Below are 24,354 nucleotides of genomic sequence, written 5' to 3'. Positions count from 1 at the left end.
ATTCTAAAACATTCTCAATCACTGTAAATAAATTTTTAAACTGATATTAATGAAAATGACGTTTTCAGAAATTATAAATATAATTTTAGATATTTACCAACACTGGTTATTTTTTGAGTGAATTAAAACATATAATATGAGCATGAAATTTCCTATTAGCAGGGGAAAAATTCCCTCTTACCTTCGAAGTCTTTGTCGGTGTAACTATGATGCGTTACACGCACTCCGGGATCTCGCGGCGCTTCCTCCAAAATTGAGGGATTCATTGCGTCCCCTAGAAAAAAACATGAAACTTATAAATAAACTCGGAAGGGAACAATAAAATATGAAATTTAAAAAAAAAAAGTTTAATCTCAATTACTTATCATACTAAATATACCGTGAAATTTTATACTTAAAAAAAAAATCGAGTAAAAGTTTAGCTTTCGCTCCACGCCATCAAACAATACGATATTCTGTTTACGAACAAGTATTTTCTAAGCAGACCCATCTACCCACCCACTGCGGGCAGTTCCCACCACTCAAACTGCGAAAAGTATCCACAAGAGGAATACGGTAGAAGAAAACACACGATAAAACGCCTTTACAATCTTCACAAAGCCGGGGCGAAAACGACTTTCCCCGCTGATGTTTAGAAAAGGCGACCTTCTTTTCCCGCCCATAGCGGGAGGTCACATTTGTGAACTCTGTGGCTAGATCAACCGAGAGACAGTAAAAAATTTGTTGTTTTCTTTCGAATATCTTCGCTAAAACAGAATATTGTAAGAAACAGTCTGTTTATCGAAGAACTGGGTTTAAAATTCGATGTCCCAAGCTATGTCCGAAATGCTGCGAATCCAGTTATGCCCTCTAATAACTCTAAACAGAAACATTTAACGTATGCTATTACAATATTTTCTTTCAGTCGACTTTTTTAATTTAAAGTAACGTAAAATAACAAGCTTTATGTTTTTTAAAGAAAGGTGCCACCGAAGTCCTATATCGAGCAGCAAAAGGAATAGGCAATACTTTTTACATACACATCTCCTTCAGGGATAAATAAGAATTATGTGAGCCCCTCGGTGGTGTGAATTCTGCACTCAGTTGCTAAAATAATCACAGTATCTTCACTAACGAAAATCAGCTTCTTTAACGATCGGTCTTCACATTATTAATTTGTTCGAGATTTAGGCGAAGCAAAACTCAAGAATATCTCAAAAATCACTTGCTTGACAAAATATTGTATACAGTGCTTACGCCAAGCAATTTCTTTGTTCACCATTTCATAAATTTCAATTTCAAAAATGTTCCCCAGATGCATCGTAACGAACATCATCGGGCAATATCTATACATAAAAGGCTTTAATTTTTCAAGTATGCGCAGAAAATATTAATACTTTCACCATTCTGGTTTTCATTTTCCATATAGTTTCAGCAGATTTAATATTCAGTTACCTGTAGACCGCAAAACTACCCTATTTCAAAAAAGAATTCTGCAATAATAAAATCTTAATTAGAAAAACCTAGCTTTTCGCAATACTTCGTATTTTCGGAGCTGTTTAATATTATTAAGAATTTCCAAACAATCAATTCTTTCAAATACTCTTCGTATTTTCTGCAGTAGAAATCTTCTCTGCATGTTTTCTTTCCATTACCCCATCTCAGCCCCTTTTCCACCGATGACGAAGCATACATTTTAGATTTGGCCTCAAACTGACTATTCGACCTGAAAGTTGAGTTTATATACAAGCACAAAATCTTTAACGCTTGTTGTAAATCAATATAATAAAATATTATCGTCTACTTAGGGCTTAATTTCTAAAATCAGAAATGCCGAAGCCTTATGGATGAACGTCAAAAAAGCAACGAACAAAACTAAATAAAGCACGGAAAGTTAAATTTAAAAAATATAATAAAGTTAATAATAAATCATGAATTAAGTAACTATATCATAAAATTAAATTAAATAAGATTAAAGATAAGTAAATTAATGATATAACAACGAAGACAAAAAGAAACGTAAGTATTTTAGAATAGAATTCTTAGTGATCAGATAACATGTAGTCTTTTGGTTTTTTTTTATTTATTTAAAATTTTCTTGACCGGATGGGAACAGATCATAAATAGTCCATTTCCATAAGGAATCGCATTTTCAAACGTTCTTCCTCAACTACTCAATATTTCCAGAGTATCTGCTCTTTCCAGGTAAAGTAAGCCATATTCACCAGTTAATAAAACTAGTGATAATACTATATACACTAAAAAGAAATACTACGTGACCAACATACATTTCTACAAATGCAATTCTACAAAGCGCTGCAAAATGTGTTTTGCTTATCTCATTTTGGACTACGGCTAGAATTAAGATTTCTCTGACACGCTATTACAGCCGAAAGAAACATGCACATGAAAGATATCGACGTTTTTAATATCCAGATCGAAATTTTATATTTATTTGCATTTTATGCATTTTCATAGGAGGATTCATAAGACGAATCTTAAAAATTAAATAATAAGTTTTCCAAATCTACATTCTAAATGCTTTTCAATCTCTCAAATCGTTCGAACCTCGAATACTTTAAACAAGAATAAAAAGATACAAATGGAATTTTATAAATGACACATAACATGACATGCACAGAATGTCCAATAAAAGCACTCAAAAGATTGCTTTATTCTTGGAAACCATTTTGCAATTATTATTATTTAAGTGTTCCGCTTTAAGGCACAACACGGAAGAAAGGAATGCCTTCGCGAATGACTTTCTAAGGAAAACTGACTCGTATCAACAAATTACACATACGGAAAACCGCGAAAATGCCCATGCTGCCAGCCCGTTGGCGGGATTCGAACCTCGGACCAGTATTCAAGGACTTTATCGCTCGGCCGAATTTTTGAAATGAACATTTAAGTAGCGCGTACACATATTTTCATGCAAGCAAATGAGCTTGGCATATTTTATTCAAAAACAGTATACACTGCAAAATTTCTGTCCAGGACACGAGCTGAAGTAATAATATCCTCTGACGTATTGCTATTGAACTAACTTTGTATAAATTCGCGTTGTACTAAAAACAAAGAGGAAGAGTATCTCCGAAAGTCAACATCAATATCTTATTATGACATTTTATTGAAAATAAATCGCCATAAAAAGTCATACATCGAGTGAATTTTTGCTGTTCGGTGAGGAAATCTAATTGGACCGTCAAGTAACGTCCACAAATATTCCAGAATAGGATTTCCGAAACAAAAGAAACAACTGCTTTTTTTTTTTTTTTTTTTTTTTAAATCCTCTTCCACCTCCTTTGTTTCGTAAATCCTCATGTATTTAGTACTATTAATTTTTATCATGTGATTCAAATTCACGTCTACGGCATTGATTTTATAGTTCAAAAATGACAATCACATAGATAATAAAAACGCAATGAGCGCAAAAATTAGCCTTTTAAATTATTTTTGAAAATGATTCATATATAGATAATTTGAAAAACAGACGCTCCAGTTAACGGATTTAAATTCGTTCCAGTTAATAGTCAATGTCCTCGCTTAAATTAGAAGCCTTAATTAAAATTATGAGGCTTTCTAGTGCGGAAAAGGTAGAAAATAAAGAACGCCCTCGCTTGGACCTTCCAGCTTTCAAATCGCTTGGATCTTCAGGTTGGATGTGTTACCATTTGCACAACAAGAAGCAAATCAAAATGTAAGTTATATACAAGCAAACATAGGGAAAAAATACTTCGGCAATGGTCTTTCTGAGGCCCTCTTAAAACGCAAAGTCCCAACCAGACGCCAGATTCGTCCACGTATTAAAATGCCAGTTGCCATTTTGAAAAATAATAAATCCAAACTGATAAAAACTAGTGGAACAAATAATTTTTAGCTATATAATAGCCAAGAAGTAAACTGATTGAACATAGTTCGACATGGCTTCAAATCCCGGCGAACGGGCTGCCTGCGTGGGAGTTTTCATGGTTTTTCAAATGTGTAACGAGGCATTCTTTCAAACGAGAAAATTCCCTTAAAGAGATCCTCCATGGAGGCATCCCTCGCATATTTACCCTTAGAAAGTCCTCTATGAAGGCATCTCTCCATACGGCAAAGCACATGATCTAAATAATGCTACTAAATAACTTTTAGGTAAGCTTAAAGAATCAATTTCACTTTTAAAACCGAATGATGTGTTTTAATACTGGCTTAAAAAGTACCTTCGCACTAACAGTAAAGTTGGACATATGAATTAAAATTTGAGAATTTTAACTTCTTTGCAAATGAACCACTACTTTTAACCTGCACATTTTATTTCGATGCATACAATATACGATGGTTTAATATACGTAACTCGTATTTAGTAGGACTGCCATTCTACCTTGCTGTAAAATTCTATGAAATCAAATTGATCAGAAATTAATTCAAAAATAACATTTCGAACTCCTTTCGAAAGTATTTTACTAGTTAAATATCATTAATTTTAAACTTTTTCAACAGCAAGTTTAAATTGAATCAATGATCTTAATATTTGAATTTTAGCAGAAAAATGAGCACAAAAGAATAAACGATATTGGCAAAAAACGGTAATTAAAGTATATGATAGCTTTACAGAAGAGTCACATAATGAAGGATTGAAGGATATATTTTTGCGCTTTCCGAAGAGTTTGTGAATTCCTATTCCGAAATTCACAAACGTTGTGAAAATCCATGGTATTAATATTTCTAAGTTTCTAGATTTGAACCCAGACTGAACTGCAGGTGACAGCATTCTTACTTATTTGGAGACTAGTGGACAATATGACGTTGAAAACAGAATGTAAAGTTTTATTGCATCATTTGCAATATTCGAACGGATGCACACGGATCCAAAAGAGGGATAACCAATTTTGAAATTTCGCTTTTACGACCTAACTATTTGACAAGTCTTCAGCAACATAAAAGGCAATCCCCTCTTTTGGGTTCTCATTCCAAGAAACAATAAATAAGCAGGATAAAAATTCTGCAGGTATTCACAATTTAGTAAAGCTAATCTCAATAAAACAAATTACATGAGAATCCTTTTACACTGGCAATAACGGGACTGCGTCGATTCCGGATAATTGAATGAAACTTACTTGCTCATATTTCACGATGCCTTCTGTAGAAATTATATCACACGAAGTCCTTCGTAATTGATATATCGATTAAAATTAAATTAATAATACTGAAATCGTAAATATGATTTAAAAGTAAAACAAAACAACATTACACATTTTAAAATTACAGCACTTATTTACACATGAAAATTCTTGTGATGGCATGTAACTTTGAATGTCTGCTTGTCCATAAGATTGTCGCCGTAGTTTAAAAAATTCTCTGTGTATACATCATTCATAGCATCATGTACGGACATAAACAAACCTTTTGGAAAAAATCTCATGAAAGTCTGCAAATCCTTCGTCATCTTCCTTCCATGTTTCTTTATTCTGCGAATCGTCTTCATCTTCATTCCCCTTCTTTTATCACCACCTTCTTTTCTCAGTGCATGTCCGGTTATTTCGTCGTCATCTTTAGACAGTGGAACAGGAACATAATTGTCTACATCCATCCAAGCATTTACCTTCTTTTTACTAACACTAATCTTCTCTGAATATATAATAAGTAAATTCATGATATCTGAAACGAGTGCCAGACATGTTTTAAAAATTTTGTCTCTCGATTCGTTATCTACAATCTTGATCACAGACCACAACAAAAGCGATGGACTTTCTTTATAGTACCTTCCGAGGAAATAGACAAAGTAACTATGGCGTCATTCAGCGTGAATTGTTTCTGAAAATCATGGAGAAACTGTCAAAGTTCAAACGTGGACACACGAAAACGACTGTTAGCTCATCTTTACGTTCTATAAAATTCCTCGATTCATTTGTTGGATAAGGCTTGATACGCTGGACTTGATTTATTTGATAACGGCAAAGCACGCTAGGGCTATCTACAGAAAGGGTGGGGTGCCTTCCAGGAGGATTTTCTAAGGGAATTGGAAGGACAACGAAAACGATCATGCAGCAAGCAACGACCATGCAAATGAGAATCGAACCAGGTGGAACTACTTGTGTTTAGCGACTTTACCGCTTCGCCGCTGGGGCAAACCCAAATACAAACAGAGCATAAACATAACCCAAATGTTTTCAACGTTTGAGTCTTCAAATTGTTAGCCCACTACATACATTATCTTAGAGGCCTAAATCTCCGATTTAAATCCAGAATTTCAAAAAGTCCAGATTATTAGTTATTTTGATATTACGTTTTGATACACATACGAGGGCTATCCAGAAAGTAGATTACGTTTTGGAATAAAAAAATAAACAAAGTATAGGAAACAAATTTTATTATATACAGATGAAAGCCACACTCAAATACTACTTTTCTACATAGTCACCATACAAATTAAGGCATTTATCGTAGCGATGTACGAGCTTGGAAATTCCTTCGTCGAAAAATTCGGCCGCCTGCGCCTTCAACCACTTCGTTACCTCTTCTTGCAGCTGTGCGTCGTCATCAAAACGCTGCATAGCCAGCCACTTCTTCATTGCTGGGAATAGGTGGAAGTCGCTCGGTGCCAGGTCGGGACTGTACGGCGGATGAGGAAACAACTCCCACTTAAAAGATTCAAGAACTTTACGAGTGACATTTGCCGTGTGGGGCCGGGCGTTGTCGTGAATCAACAAGATCTTAGAGCTCAACATTCCTCTGCGCTTGTTTTGAATTGCTCTTCTGAGTTTTTAGAGAGTTTGGCAATACCTTTGAGAGTTTATTGTAGTGCCTCTTTCCAGGAAGTCCACCAAAATTACACCTTTTCTGTCCCAAAAAACAGTCGCCATCATCTTCCTTGCCGACATTGTTTGCATGCATTTCTTGGGTTTTTGGGGAGAACTTGTGTGCCCCCACTGCATTGATTGCAATTTCGTTTCACAGTTCACATGTTTCACCCATGTTTCGTCACCAGTAACGATGCGATCGAGTAAAGAGTCACCATCCTTATGGTAAGCGTCCAAAAAGTTCAACGCTGCAGCCATTCGCTGATTTTTGTGGTCCTCTGTCAAGATTTTTGGAATCCATCTTGCACAAAACTTGTGGTAACCAAGCTTTTCGCTGATGATTTCGTGCAACAAACTTCGCGAAATTTGTGGAAACTCAAAGAAAGTTCCGTTATTGTGAAATTTCGATTTTCACGGACTTTAGCATCGACTTTTTCGAGAAGTTCGGCGGTCACTATGCTGGGTCTCCCACTTCGATCTTCGTCGTGAACATTGGTTCGGCCATTTTGAAATCTTATGACCCACTGACGCACTCCACCTTCAGTGATAATGTTGTCCCCATACACTTCACGAAGCTGCCGATAGATTTCTATCGGTTTACAGTTTTTTGCAGTCAGAAACCTTATTACTGAGCGCACCTCGCAGCTCGCGGGATTTTCAATTAACGCAGACATTTCAAACCGTCACAGTATCTGAACGGAGCACAGCACGAACCTCTCACTAGCACGGCTAGATGCAGACTGAGCTGCGCAACGCTCTGACCCCAAGATGGCCGCGCTAGCCCCGCCCCTAGCGGACACAGACGGAAACGTAATCTACTTCCTGGATGGCCCTCGTACAAAAGGATTTTATGCGAGCCTTGAGTGGCATAACGTGCAGATTTCAGTTTCGAGATATACCTCATAATGTTTTATAATACACCTATGAAGAAAACACTATGCTTTGATAAAAGACGCGATCGGGCTGGATGCATGGGCGTTTTCGTGGTTTTCCCATGTGTAACGTGTATACGAGCGGGTTTCCCTTAGAAAGTCCTCCACGAAGGAATCCCTCCCTTTAGGTAGATAGGCCTCATGTGCTTTGCCATAACTGAATAATCCAATCCAATTGATAAAAGAAGCTCAGTCAAATTTCGGAATAATTTTGTTAATTGTTTACATTTTCATTTAATCATGAAAATCAACGATAGTACCAGAAAACTGAAGTCAATTCATTTCATTCTGGAATATTTTATCCCCCCTTAAAAAAAAAATACTTTCGAATATACATCGGCCGAAGAGGTCTCCAAATGCTGACTATGAATGAATGACTTCAAATGCTAGACTCGATTTATAGAATTCCTAACATTCTCTTCGCACAAAAATATATTACTTTGGCTTTAATCTGCTAAACAAAAATCATGACCGATAAAAACCTCTCTTTTAGAAGGATGGTTAAAATTTTTGAAAACATGAACTGATCATTCACATAAATAATTAAAATTGAACACTGATACTTCTGGAAGCAGCATAAAAAGGTTTCATTTAGAGGCATTCATAAAATTAGTACGCATGAAATCGTGAACACTAGATTTACGGTCATTTTTGTATGCTTATATTTCTGGACACCTCTCAGTTTGAAGGGTATAGGAAACCACGTATTTTCTTAAAAAATGATTAACTTAATTAAAAAACACTTAGAATATTTATACTAGAGCTACCGATAGCGGTCACTTCTACAAATTTGTAATTATTTTTACATGGTGTAAGAAAATTTACCGTAATTTTAGAGTTAACCAGAGCTTGAACCAAAGCAATCTTCGCTCACACTAACTAGTCTCTCTAACAATTCAGTATCTCTTCTTCAATTACTCATGATGATTAAAGGATGTTTTACCAGAATAAAATAAAACTAGTACTTTCCTTTACATCTATAATGAATACTCATAATAATCTATCCCCGATCGTCTCTACTCGCACTAACTGAACGTTTTCTAAAACGTCTTACAATATTAATTGCAACTTATCGACTGAAAAATATAATAAAGTTAATAATAAATTATGAATTAAGTAACTATATCATAAAATTAAATTAAATAAGATTAAAGATAAGTAAATTAATGATATAACAACGAAGACAAAAAGAAACGTAAGTATTTTAGAATAGAATTCTTAGTGATCAGATAACATGTAGTCTTTTGGTTTTTTTTATTTATTTAAAATTTTCTTGACCGGATGGGAACAGATCATAAATAGTCCATTTCCATAAGGAATCGCATTTTCAAACGTTCCTCCTCAACTACTCAATATTTCCAGAGTATCTGCTCTTTCCAGGTAAAGTAAGCCATATTCACCAGTTAATAAAACTAGTGATAATACTATATACACTAAAAAGAAATACTACGTGACCAACATACATTTCTACAAAGCGCTGCAAAATGTGTTTTGCTTATCTCATTTTGGACTACGGCTAGAATTAAGATTTCTCTGACACGCTATTACAGCCGAAAGAAACATGCACATGAAAGATATCGACGTTTTTAATACCCAGATCGAAATTTTATATTTATTTGCATTTTATGCATTTTCACAGGAGGATTCATAAGACGAATCTTAAAAATTAAATAATAAGTTTTCCGAATCTACATTCTAAATGCTTTTCAATCTCTCAAATCGTTCGAACCTCAAATACTTTAAACAAGAATAAAAAGATGGGGGGGGTTACTATTAAAAACTTATAATTAAAGCAAAATCTGCATTTATAGGGAAAAAAACTGTTTTAAAGACACAGCTATATTTACTACAAAAAGATACAAATGGAATTTTATAAATGACACATAACATGACATGCACAGAATGTCCCAATAAAAGCACTCAAAAGATTGCTTTATTCTTGGAAACCATTTTGCAATTATTATTATTTACGTGTTCCGCTTTAAGGCACAACACGGAAGAAAGGAATGCCTTCGCGAATGACTTTCTAAGGAAAACTGACTCGTATCAACAAATTACACATACGGAAAACCGCGAAAATGCCCATGCTGCCAGCCCGTTGGCGGGATTCGAACCTCGGACCAGTATTCAAGGACTTTATCGCTCGGCCGAATTTTTGAAATGAACATTTAAGTAGCGCGTACACATATTTTCATGCAAGCAAATGAGCTTGGCATATTTTATTCAAAAACAGTATACACTGCAAAATTTCTGTCCAGGACACGAGCTGAAGTAATAATATCCTCTGACGTATTGCTATTGAACTAACTTTGTATAAATTCGCGTTGTACTAAAAACAAAGAGGAAGAGTATCTCCGAAAGTCAACATCAATATCTTATTATGACATTTTATTGAAAATAAATCGCCATAAAAAGTCATACATCGAGTGAATTTTTGCTGTTCGGTGAGGAAATCTAATTGGACCGTCAAGTAACGTCCACAAATATTCCAGAATAGGATTTCCGAAACAAAAGAAACAACTGCTTTTTTTTTTTTTTTTTTTTTTTTTTTTTTTTTTTTTTTTTAAATCCTCTTCCACCTCCTTTGTTTCGTAAATCCTCATGTATTTAGTACTATTAATTTTTATCATGTGATTCAAATTCACGTCTACGGCATTGATTTTATAGTTCAAAAATGACAATCACATAGATAATAAAAACGCAATGAGCGCAAAAATTAGCCTTTTAAATTATTTTTGAAAATGATTCATATATAGATAATTTGAAAAACAGACGCTCCAGTTAACGGATTTAAATTCGTTCCAGTTAATAGTCAATGTCCTCGCTTAAATTAGAAGCCTTAATTAAAATTATGAGGCTTTCTAGTGCGGAAAAGGTAGAAAATAAAGAACGCCCTCGCTTGGACCTTCCAGCTTTCAAATCGCTTGGATCTTCAGGTTGGATGTGTTACCATTTGCACAACAAGAAGCAAATCAAAATGTAAGTTATATACAAGCAAACATAGGGAAAAAATACTTCGGCAATGGTCTTTCTGAGGCCCTCTTAAAACGCAAAGTCCCAACCAGACGCCAGATTCGTCCACGTATTAAAATGCCAGTTGCCATTTTGAAAAATAATAAATCCAAACTGATAAAAACTAGTGGAACAAATAATTTTTAGCTATATAATAGCCAAGAAGTAAACTGATTGAACATAGTTCGACATGGCTTCAAATCCCGGCGAACGGGCTGCCTGCGTGGGAGTTTTCATGGTTTTTCAAATGTGTAACGAGGCATTCTTTCAAACGAGAAAATTCCCTTAAAGAGATCCTCCATGGAGGCATCCCTCGCATATTTACCCTTAGAAAGTCCTCTATGAAGGCATCTCTCCATACGGCAAAGCACATGATCTAAATAATGCTACTAAATAACTTTTAGGTAAGCTTAAAGAATCAATTTCATTTTTAAAACCGAATGATGTGTTTTAATACTGGCTTAAAAAGTACCTTCGCACTAACAGTAAAGTTGGACATATGAATTAAAATTTGAGAATTTTAACTTCTTTGCAAATGAACCACTACTTTTAACCTGCACATTTTATTTCGATGCATACAATATACGATGGTTTAATATACGTAACTCGTATTTAGTAGGACTGCCATTCTACCTTGCTGTAAAATTCTATGAAATCAAATTGATCAGAAAATAATTCAAAAATCACATTTCGAACTCCTTTCGAAATTATTTTACTAGTTAAATATCATTAATTTTAAACTTTTTCAACAGCAAGTTTAAATTGAATCAATGATCTTAATATTTGAATTTTAGCAGAAAAATGAGTACAAAAGAATAAACGATATTGGCAAAAAACGGTAATTAAAGTATATGATAGCTTTACAGAAGAGTCACATGTTTCAGCTTCATCAGAAATCCCCCTCCCCCTTTGGTCGCGTAGTAATGTCGCGATCGAGTCTAGACAGTCTGTCGACATTCATGTAACCTTCTGCTTCAGAAAATAGTTATTATAGTTTAAATTCTGCGCATATTTCGCACCCACTCTGACCAGGCTACCAAACATTTAGTATATTTTTTATTTGCAGACACCAGTTTGTTTAAAAACAGAAATTTCGTCAATTTAACTTGTAATTTACAGCAGTCCGATGCTAGAGGAGTCTAACAACTTCAAGAGCCCTGGAAAGGTTTTACATTGAAAGGAAGATATTGCATAATCTTTCCCAAAGAAAGACTGAGCAAGACTTTCCAAACGAATATTTTCTTAAAACAAGAAAATGGAGGAGGAAAAAAAAAAAAAAAAATTCCTATTTGACTTGGGGGGGGGAACTGCATAAAGTTTTAATGCATACACTGCTTGATTTTTTAACATTTTTTTAAAATAATTTTTACATAATCTGGAACTTTAAAGCAATAATTCTTAGCTTTTTTTCGGTTGACAAGGCTGTTAAATGAAAATCAGTGATCTCGTGACATAGTTATTTGGATTCTGAACTTTTATTACCGGTGGCGTGTTAATTTTGAGTAAAATAATGCATAATATCTTCTGATAAATTTATTAAATTATATTAACAGGGGAGATTAGAACGATTTTGCAATAACAAATAAACAATTTTTAACCTAGTGATTACCATAAAATTTAAATAATTTAAAAAACATCTAAAATAAACACAAAGCCAGCAAAACAGATTACTTCTTAGTTTGCTTATTATTAATCATTTTGGAAATTGTTCTTAATACTCTACTCTGCAACGACAGGTATACTTTTATTCAAATGAGAATGACTTCAAAGGCTGCTTGCATATGCTCCGTTATGATTTCTTACATGGGGATTAGCGTTTTATGCCGCTTCCCTCTCTACAGTTTAAACATGAAACTACTGCATCAATATATTTTACTTTTAACTATTTCACGTGTCACCAGAATTCTTCCATAAAGCCAAATAAAATATAACACTAAAAATATTATTAATTTCAATTATACATCATGAGAAAAATTACATTTTTTAACATATAAGGCAGCTACAAAGGGTGTTTACACACTCTTAATTCGATAAAGAATTTAAATAAATAGATAACAGTTTTAGGAAAAAATTCTGGCAACAGCTTATTATCAGGAATGAAAAACTGCTACTTTTAAATTCTTCTTTCAAAATGTCGCATATTAGCAAGCTGTGGATTGAAGGATATATTTTTGCACTTTCCGAAGAGTTTGTGAATTCCTATTCCGAAATTCACAAACGTTGTGAAAATCCATGGTATTAATATTTCTAAGTTTCTAGATTTGAACCCAGACTGAACTGCAGGTGACAGCATTCTTACTTATTTGGAGACTAGTGGACAATATGACGTTGAAAACAGAATGTAAAGTTTTATTGCATCATTTGCAATATTCGAACGGATGCACACGGATCCAAAAGAGGGATAACCAATTTTGAAATTTCGCTTTTACGACCTAACTATTTGACAAGTCTTCAGCAACATAAAAGGCAATCCCCTCTTTTGGGTTCTCATTCCAAGAAACAATAAATAAGCAGGATAAAAATTCTGCAGGTATTCACAATTTAGTAAAGCTAATCTCAATAAAACAAATTACATGAGAATCCTTTTACACTGGCAATAACGGGACTGCGTCGATTCCGGATAATTGAATGAAACTTACTTGCTCATATTTCACGATGCCTTCTGTAGAAATTATATCACACGAAGTCCTTCGTAATTGATATATCGATTAAAATTAAATTAATAATACTGAAATCGTAAATATGATTTAAAAGTAAAACAAAGCAACATTACACATTTTAAAATTACAGCACTTATTTACACATGAAAATTCTTGTGATGGCATGTAACTTTGAATGTCTGCTTGTCCATAAGATTGTCGCCGTAGTTTAAAAAATTCTCTGTGTATACATCATTCATAGCATCATGTACGGACATAAACAAACCTTTTGGAAAAAATCTCATGAAAGTCTGCAAATCCTTCGTCATCTTCCTTCCATGTTTCTTTATTCTGCGAATCGTCTTCATCTTCATTCCCCTTCTTTTATCACCACCTTCTTTTCTCAGTGCATGTCCGGTTATTTCGTCGTCATCTTTAGACAGTGGAACAGGAACATAATTGTCTACATCCATCCAAGCATTTACCTTCTTTTTACTAACACTAATCTTCTCTGAATATATAATAAGTAAATTCATGATATCTGAAACGAGTGCCAGACATGTTTTAAAAATTTTGTCTCTCGATTCGTTATCTACAATCTTGATCACAGACCACAACAAAAGCGATGGACTTTCTTTATAGTACCTTCCGAGGAAATAGACAAAGTAACTATGGCGTCATTCAGCGTGAATTGTTTCTGAAAATCATGGAGAAACTGTCAAAGTTCAAACGTGGACACACGAAAACGACTGTTAGCTCATCTTTACGTTCTATAAAATTCCTCGATTCATTTGTTGGATAAGGCTTGATACGCTGGACTTGATTTATTTGATAACGGCAAAGCACGCTAGGGCTATCTACAGAAAGGGTGGGGTGCCTTCCAGGAGGATTTTCTAAGGGAAATTGGAAGGACAACGAAAACGATCATGCAGCAAGCAACGACCATGCAAATGAGAATCGAACCAGGTGGAACTACTTGTGTTTAGCGACTTTACCGCTTCGCCGCTGGGGCAAACACAAATACAAACAGAGCATAAACATAACCCAAATGTTTTCAACGTTTGAGTCTTCAAATTGTTAGCCCACTACATACATTATCTTAGAAGCCTAAATCTCCGATTTAAATCCAGAATTTCAAAAAGTCCAGATTATTAGTTATTTTGATATTACGTTTTGATACACATACAAAAGGATTTTATGCGAGCCTTGAGTGGCATAACGTGCAGATTTCAGTTTCGAGATATACCTCATAATGTTTTATAATACACCTATGAAGAAAACACTATGCTTTGATAAAAGACGCGATCGGGCTGGATGCATGGGCGTTTTCGTGGTTTTTTTCCCCATGTGTAACGTGTATACGAGCGGGTTTCCCTTAGAAAGTCCTCCACGAAGGAATCCCTCCCTTTAGGTAGATAGGCCTCATGTGCTTTGCCATAACTGAATAATCCAATCCAATTGATAAAAGAAGCTCAGTCAAATTTCGGAATAATTTTGTTAATTGTTTACATTTTCATTTAATCATGAAAATCAACGATAGTACCAGAAAACTGAAGTCAATTCATTTCATTCTGGAATATTTTATCCCCCCTTAAAAAAAAAAAATACTTTCGAATATACATCGGCCGAAGAGGTCTCCAAATGCTGACTATGAATGAATGACTTCAAATGCTAGACTCGATTTATAGAATTCCTAACATTCTCTTCGCACAAAAATATATTACTTTAGCTTTAATCTGCTAAACAAAAATCATGACCGATAAAAACCTCTCTTTTAGAAGGATGGTTAAAATTTTTGAAAACATGAACTGATCATTCACATAAATAATTAAAATTGAACACTGATACTTCTGGAAGCAGCATAAAAAGGTTTCATTTAGAGGCATTCATAAAATTAGTACGCATGAAATCGTGAACACTAGATTTACGGTCATTTTTGTATGCTTATATTTCTGGACACCTCTCAGTTTGAAGGGTATAGGAAACCACGTATTTTCTTAAAAAATGATTAACTTAATTAACAAACACTTAGAATATTTATACTAGAGCTACCGATAGCGGTCACTTCGACAAATTTGTAATTATTTTTACATGGTGTAAGAAAATTTACCGTAATTTTAGAGTTAACCAGAGCTTGAACCAAAGCAATCTTCGCTCACACTAACTAGTCTCTCTAACAATTCAGTATCTCTTCTTCAATTACTCATGATGATTAAAGGATGTTTTACCAGAATAAAATAAAACTAGTACTTTCCTTTACATCTATAATGAATACTCATAATAATCTATCCCCGATCGTCTCTACTCGCACTAACTGAACGTTTTCTAAAACGTCTTACAACATTAATTGCAACTTATCGACTGACTTAAGAGCGTTTCTTTGAGTCTAACGCTTTAGGCACGCACGATTGACAGATAATCACACATGACATACCCCTTGCTCCGGCAAACTGCGGTGCGTTGACACGGGGTTTAGTTCTAACTACTACGATTTTTATTTAGTTCTAACTTAAAAAATTTCTCACTACTTTTACCTTTGATATCAGAATATCAATTTCATAAAAAAAAAAAAAAAAAAAAAAAAAAAAAAACTTTATAATGATTAATTAAGGAATTAGCTTACCCGTCATTTTGATGGGTATCCGTAGAAATAGGTATATATCATATAAAACTCTGAATTAAACAGAGGAAGAGAAAATAAATTTGCGGACATATTCGTCTCGTACATCGATAATTGTCAGCATGAATTAGAAAGTTATAAAAATAACGCTTTTTAAAATTTTTTTCATGAAGTCCGAAATCCGTCAAAATGATGGGATACGGAAGATTTACTGTTAAAATGTGATGAGTCCAAATACAGTCAAAATACAAGCAGAATGGTTACACTATTGACAGCATTGCCAGGTGACACCGATGCTCTGTGATGTTTATCGTGATAATGGAAGCAGACCACCGTTTCTTCAATACAATTGGAAAGACGGTTGAAATAATAATATGACCTTCCTAGGAAACTATAGACAAGCTCAGTTAGATGTACACTGGTATAATGAATCAGCCATTTTACTTAAAATGGCCTCTTGAAGGTATTTTCCCAATAGTCTAATTCCATGCAAATGAGAATTATCGTTTAATAACAGGAATGTTTGTCTACTGCACTTCTACACAGATATCGATGAGATCGGCTTAATAACATAACATTTGCTTTAAGCCCTAATTACCACATACTGTGTTCATACTGAAGAAAACCTTGAAGAAGAAAAAGGGAGGTCTAATACAATATGCCTTTATAATAACAGACATAAGATAGAGCACTCCAATACAGAGATAGACTGGGAGCCTATTCGATGCCTTACTAATTTGGTTTACAGCCGTGTTCTACAGACAATATTCGCTCAGTACGTATCTGTGGGGATGAGACAGCCTGGTTCTAATTATTATTAGTTTAAGCTTGAGTTATGAATTTTAGATATTTACCATTCACTTCAGTATTATTATTTTAGGCACATATAATACATATAAATAATATTAATTTCTGCATCCGTCATTTCCCGAAATATCATTTCGCTTCTGTAAACCGCATTCACGACACAGCATTTTCCACATGGACTGTTTGGGGGTGAAATTGAAGCGAAACGTATATTTATTATTTGTTTCATCGTCACCTAATACTGTAATTTCGGATTTTATTCTTAAAATTATCAGATTAATGATACTGATGAGCAATTTCTGTTCATCTTTCGGTTTACTGTGAATTTAAAAAAAAAAGATGTTTTTGACATGCGCTTTGCCTTAGAAAAAGCACCTTCGCTGAAATGGTTTATCTTCAACGCTATTCACCTATACTCTTCAGCTCCATCGATAACCAAACGATTAAGACCACTCAGTGGTTTACTTGATATCCGCAAAGCAAGCGAAGGTTATCTGCCCCTTAGGACCACTGAATACTGATAATTTGTCTTAAGTTCGAACCCTGGCGAACAGGCTAGCCGCATGTCCTACCCACCCATTTTGGTCTTCCTCATACGTATCGTCAATACGAGCTAATTTCCCTCAGAAAGACATCCACGAAAGTATTCTTTTCCTCAGGCAGACAGCCCTCATGTGCTTTGCCACATTCAAACAGATCCCATAAAATAGAAACAACATCCCCCTTCCCCCAAAAATTTCGCGACCCCAATTAGAAAGTCGATTCTCAGTTATATACCATCAATTGAGATATTTTAGACATTACTTACTTGCCTCTCGACCCCACTACTAGGTAGCGAGCGATCAGTACAGTTTGAATACCACTGAGATAAAGCATTAAACGCTAAAACAAATGGCTATTTATTGGTTATTTTCGGCTCGGATTTTCTTGGTGGTAATGATTTTGGTGCCAAAATATATGGATATTGATAATCTTTATCCTCTATTTCATCAAATATCCTTTCCAGCAATCGGTAAATATTATTGACCTCTCACTAACATTGTCTGAAATTACCCCTATTAAAATATTTGCACTTTTGTTTTCAACTATTTTCAAATAACTCACTTATTTCGCGACGAATCTGAAGAACTATTCTTTGAGTAATAATATTTAAGTACGTTTTTTGCCGTTTTGTAAAATCACATACAAAAGGTTTCATTTGGTTTAAGTGATTATGGCAATGTCTCGAGGGCTATCTGCCTAAGGAGAGGGATGCCTCCGTGGAGGACTTTCTAAGGGAAACCTGCTAGTATTCACGTCACACATGGGGAAACCATAAACACGCTCATGCAGCCAGCCCGTTCGAGGGATTCGAACTTCGGAGCGAACTACGCCTGTTCAGCGACTTTACCGCTCGGCCGCTGTTGGGCCTATCACATACAAAAAGCAAAAATATAAGATTCATGAACAGTTGATTCCGAGTTTTCTGAGCTACTTTGTTGTTTATTTTCGCCTGTGGTGCTTACTTCTGATATCTTGGTTCTTAGTGAAAGTAATTGTCGCCAAAAAAAAAAAAAAAAAAGTCAGCAGAAATAAGTATTAAGTACTAAGTATTTTGAGTTTTTATGTATTTTTGCCTAGCCCGAGATTAGAACTGAAGTAACTGAATGAGAAATTAAATAAAATCCAGAAAAAAAAGTGCATAATTTAATAGGTCGTCCAAGGTAATCATGTGGTGTCCACATCAGTTTTTTTTTTTTTTTTTTTTTAAGGAAAGTACTGACTGAATAAAACTGGAAACTCACTGTTATTCAGTATTATTTTCACTTTTAAAGTGAAACACACTTAAAAAGTGATATAGCAAGAAGGATTTTGCTATTGAACAGTGATGAATAAAATGAAACTTGTTACAAGGGCAAGTATTTGAGATATTCTGGGATTTAAAAAACAAATACTGCGTGTTAATTAGATTCATTATACAGGTGATGGTTTAAAGATATTCGACTATACATAATCAGTTTTCAAGAATAGTTATAAACGTATATCTAAATCTGAAAATTTCACTCCATACTTCTACGGACTTCGAAACATCGCTGCATCGCAGAACAGCAGTCGAAAACTTTGCATTATGAGTTATACGTATGCGTCTGAAAGTAATACGCTTAATTATGTCAAAGAACTTCTTTGGTTATTCATCGTATTTAAGAAGGAACCACTACATTATTTATACTTCTGAGCACTGATGTTTCCACTTGATATTTATGCGTGTTTTATGCGAATTGAAATATATGCGTTCACCCCCAACAAATAACCGGAACCTATGCCATTAAGGTCTTTTCCCTGGATTGGTGTGATAAGAGTTATTATGTTTCTTAGACGTCAAACTTATTCCCAAAACCGCTTTATAAGATATATCCGGTCTTATTTCTGATAAAAGCGGATCTCCTTCTGTCACATGCTATTTCACTTGATCTCTTGGGAAGTAATGGAAGTTGCAAACACATTAGTCGGAATCACTATCAAAGAACTTTTAACCAAGAAGGAAACGCTTTATTACCTCACAGGCTTCTTAAAATGGCGGCTTCTTAAATGAAGGTGATAAAGTACTTCCTGTACCTACAGTAAAATTCTGTATATTACAGCAGAACATCTTAAGTAAGACCGCATAAATATCTTGCACCATCGCATATTAATCGGAAATACTAGTCTTCAACAACGATCTTATTCCACACTCTTTGGATGAACCTTTAGGAATAGGAGTTCGTACTCTGTCAGAAACTATGACTATACAGATCACGGGTTATCTGAAATTTTAACCTTCTGTGTTGATTAGATGAACAAATAATGATGCCTTGAAGTCATATGATAGTTGTTTTGGAATTCTCTTCATTCACAGTTAGATTTAGAAATACCTACCCTCTTTGCGAGATTTGCTTTTAATGCTGCTGTGTAAATGCATAAACTGATGTCATCAGACAATTCGGAAAAACAAAGCTCATTTGGTACTGCTATATGATGAATTATTGCGATTTTTTTAATAGACCTTTCATTAATGGGCACTAACGTTGTTTAATCGCGCCGGAGACGTACAGCTGCAATAAAAATTTGACGAAAAATTTATTCAACTTGCCAAAATGCAAAATTATACCAGTATTTTCATAACAACATGAGCTAAGCAAATATAATTTTCTGAACTAATGAATAAGTATAACACAGAGCAAGTATTTTTCTTAGGCGTCAATACAATTACAGTAATGAAAAACAGAACTTGTTCTCCGAGTCAAACAATGTTCAACATTTTGGAGACAAGAATTGATAAAGATGCAGTTTCTATGACGTCACATTTCTTTTTTGGGCTTTGGATTACTCGTTTTCACTATACTCTTCTATTTCATACATTGATCACCTTTTTATGACATATGTGTGTGTGCGTATGCTTGTTTTGTTAGGGGGGTAGTTTGGATGTTTCAAATGATTTGCTTGGATTTTACTCATTTATATACGCCAATTACGTCATTTTTAGCAACAATTTCCTTATTCGACTTTCTCTTTAATCACTTTAAGACAGTTTAAAATACAAACAGTTATACTATTTTTCTGAATTTAACCACTTCTGCTGGTTCACTGTTTTCTTCCTCTATACCATCTAATTCCCAAATTTCTCTTTCTTTAGTTATATAAAATTGACGGTTCTTATAACGACCGTTCATTAGTATCCATTTGATTATAATGCTAGAATGGTAAAATTTCTTAATTAATGAAAATATATTAAATAACGAACGACGAATATATTTACAGGGTGAATTTTATATAGGTTGTTGTTCTTCAAACGAATACCTTGCCGAATATAATGCATATTATTGCTTATGTTTGCAAACATATGAGGTAACCTGGTATAAGATATAAAAACAAGGATCAATTTTACGCAGTTTATCGAACTTTTTGTTTATATTTTGTTTTTCTGAACTGATAACGATCTATTTTGAGCATCATTCAACTTTAATGATCTAATGATTTAATTATATGCCCATCGAAACTAGGCATACATACCTGCTATGAAAACTTTCATATATCTGTACACAATAATTCTAAATAACTACTTGACTATATGAAAACTCACGCCATAAGAAGTAACTAACTTGATAGTATTTCACTCAATAGCACGAAAAATAAATTTTAGATTACATGATAATCGCATTGGGACAATTAGTGAAAATTTTGCCTACAGAAAAGAACACCTTTGTGGAGCAATTTTTAAATGAAACCAGGCTTGTAGTTATATGACGCATGATGAAGAGCTTATGCAATCAGCCCGTTCAATCAACGGTGTAGAAGAAGACAAGAGCACTCAGAATTTCACAGATTTTCAACCATTCGGCAACCGTTTGGCATACAAAAAGGTGGTAGATCTGAATTTCTTCTTCGACAATTAAAAAAAAAAAAAAAAAAAAAAAAAAAATGGAGAGAAAGAAAATTAAGATTTTTATTTAATAGATTATGGGAAATCTATGGCACTCTATGGCTATCGGCCTAGAGCAGCACCTTCATTGAGAACTTTCTAAGAGAAACTTGCTCATATACATGTTGCACATTGGAGAAAAACACAAAGACACCCATCTAGTCACCCTTTTCACCGGGACTTGAACCCTAGCTAAACTCCCAGCATTATGTAGTTTCATCTGCTTGGTCGCTGGCGGACTGAAAATAGCATTGACAGAAGCAATGCAGGTTATTAATTCCGTAAAATCGAAAGCAGGAAATTCTAGACTACTTTCAGTTTTATGCCAGAAATGGGTTTCAAGCACTCACACAAGGCCTATTTCTAAGCACAGGTGAGCACAAACAGCCGCGCAAAGAGTCGATTCTCCAAGAGTAGCAGCTAAATCGTTCTTATAAATAATAATTGGATAAAATTATATTTCGCTTCCAAGCATTAAAATGCTTAGGATAAATATGGAGGTAACATTACTTTCCAAGGAAAATGTCTTACTTGTTTCTGTGAACTGAGGCAAGAATTGTTAATAACAAATGTGGATTCTGTGGACCTTTTTTCTTTTTTCTCACAGTGAAAGATGCCAGTAATCACAGTTCGTTTTAGCAAAGGAGGGAAAAAAATAACTCTCTTATAATGATACCCTGAAATTCAGTTTTTGGAAAATATCTATGACAGACTTTTGGTAACACAGACATCACATTTTCCGCATATCCCTCAACATGAGTAAATTGATCATGACGTTTTCAACAACACACTCATCTGACAGAACTTTTAGCATCCATGAAGGGGAAGCATTTGGCTCATACTTAAAAAACTGCAATTTTTATTGTAAGATGGACCTAAATACAAGTACCACAACCAGGGACTTAGTCTCACCGGCGAGGGAAGCTAGTTCATCAATACTTAAATTTTCAAATTTTGAATACGCCGATAGCAATAAAACTACAATCTTAAAAAATAATTAAATTTTACAACAGCAACCTGAACTGCGATAAAAATGTAAACAAAACTAAGCAATCTGCGAAATAAAATGCGATCACGAAATATCTAATGAGAAAGAACTGGGGAGGACATACTACTGAATACCAGTGAAATACGAATTGTGCACCAATTTTAAGTAAATAATAGCTCTACATCAGGCATGCCAAATACATCACCTTAAGTGGGTCAAATATTCATCAGTGCGCAACAGCGCGGACCGCAAGAAAATAAAGTACTTAATGATGTATTTAAAAAGGCAGTAAACACATAAAATACTACCTAATTCCGTGGTCCTTGAAATAATAAAATAGTCATAAGAAAATCCTGGTAACAGGGTTGTTTCCGGATAACGTACGGTATCTTTCCAACATCTGGTGTCTTGTATCTACAATTAGCTCTTGTATGTCTGCAGACATATTGCTTGCAGTAGCGATTTTCAGAACAGAGACTTGAATCTCGCTGGAGTCCTTTTTTCGAAAAAGAGAAAGGTTGTTCACACTGGTACATACTACCCAATACGAAAATCACGTATGATACAAATTTTGGGCTTTCTGGGAACAGCTCAGCCAGGTGTTTGGAAAATTCGGGGATATTCATTTAATTTTTGCTTTACAATTGAGTTGCACTGAACTTTTGTTAATTCCATTTGTAAATGGGCTGCCGTTTCCTCAGCGTCGGTTGTGAAAATTTTGTAAGGATACAGTCTTAAGGGTCCTTTGTAGTACCTCAGGTTGCACAATACGAAAACGGAATTTAAAAACGGAATTCCGCTTTTTATTAATTATACTATAATTAAATACTTTTGTTATTTTTTCGGGGTGAACTGAAAACCGCATAAAAATGAGTCAAGGATTGCGTGTTTGATATGCCTGATTTAGATGTTAAGAAGATGAGGATGGCTTTCCACTGGCGTAAAATTTAAAAAAGTTATTTATTAATACAGACGCATATTTCTATCATTATTTTATCTATTTCGTTAGTCTTTTATCTTTGTTTTGTGCATTTTATACAACATAAAAAGGTATATTATGTATAACAGATCATCGAACATAATATCTAATAAAAACAACCCCCCCCCCAAAAAAAAAAGAAGAGAGAGAGAAAGGAATATCGAAATTTAAATAGAAATGTAAAAAAATATACAACTGCATTAAAATTAAATAAAAAATAAAACTTCAAAATTTTCAGAAAGTTATCTTACTTGATCTAACGCATTTAATCATGTGATTTTCTATACAAGTTTAGTAAATCGCTTTCAGAATTTATCAAAATTAATTTCTGTAAACGAAACTAGATTTATTTCCTACAGCTAATTTCCAAAAGGGATTTAAAATTGAACTGAAAATTTGAGGTCTAGTTATTAAAAAATACAACTTAAATAACAAAATACAACTAATAAAATTAATAGTCTTCAAATAATATTGTTCTTCAATTCAATTAATTTACTATAGGATGTGTCTATTAATACGAGTTCAAATAATGTTACATAGATATGAACTTGCGTAAATTCAAACCACACATACAGATTTCATCTTTTTATTTTAATCATTCACCTTTACTCTACTTGAATAAACAACCCAAAATCTATAACATATATGGCTCCATTTTACATCTAAAATGTATATATGATGACTCATCACTATTTCAATATACAAGCAGAACCTGCTTAGCTTTCAAAATCTCTCCTTTTCTACTTGCTTAAAGAAAATTTGTATGCAATTGAGAAGGGCACACCTAGCATACACAAACAATAATTCACGATATCATTTCTAGCTGACACATAACACATCTAGTCCCATCTATTCACATGTTGATGTTAGGATTGCTTTATAATGTTACCCCGTCATAACGCAAGTCGACCGCAATTACCAAGAGAAAAGATTTACAAGGATGCTTTCATCATAAAAGTGGTCGTAGTATAGTCACTGCAAATTAAGTTTTCATTAAATGAATGTACGAAATTTGGTTTTTAATTTGAAGAAAGCAGCCTTCATAAAGGGATCGATACTTTTTAAGCAGGGGCATCCCCGAGAAGATTTCTAGGTTAGCGAACCGTGGTCGATGTGTGTAATATTGTCTGCACATTTTGAAGGAGCACAATTTTGAAAGGTTTCTGCTGAACAAG

At 34.2% G+C, this 24,354-nt stretch overlaps 1 protein-coding gene across 6 annotated transcripts in view; it reads right to left on the bottom strand.

Moving 5' to 3' along the window:
• Ndae1 (Na[+]-driven anion exchanger 1) overlaps positions 1 to 24,354 on the bottom strand; it is a 294,988-nt gene that overhangs the window by 109,609 nt on the left and 161,025 nt on the right. For all 6 annotated transcript variants that reach the window (XM_085822524.1, XM_085822520.1, XM_085822519.1 and 3 more), the window contains one exon: positions 182 to 274. In XM_085822524.1, the coding sequence (XP_085678650.1) occupies positions 182 to 266 (85 nt within the window). In that variant the 5' untranslated portion in view covers positions 267 to 274. The remainder of the gene's footprint in view (positions 1 to 181; positions 275 to 24,354) is intronic.

The sequence above is a fragment of the Stegodyphus dumicola genome, chromosome 8, assembly GCF_044657685.1.
Source record: "Stegodyphus dumicola isolate Sdum_Otavi_A_Nest chromosome 8, ASM4465768v1".
Classification (NCBI taxonomy): domain Eukaryota; kingdom Metazoa; phylum Arthropoda; class Arachnida; order Araneae; family Eresidae; genus Stegodyphus; species Stegodyphus dumicola.
This window is presented reverse-complemented; position numbering and strand designations above follow the sequence as displayed.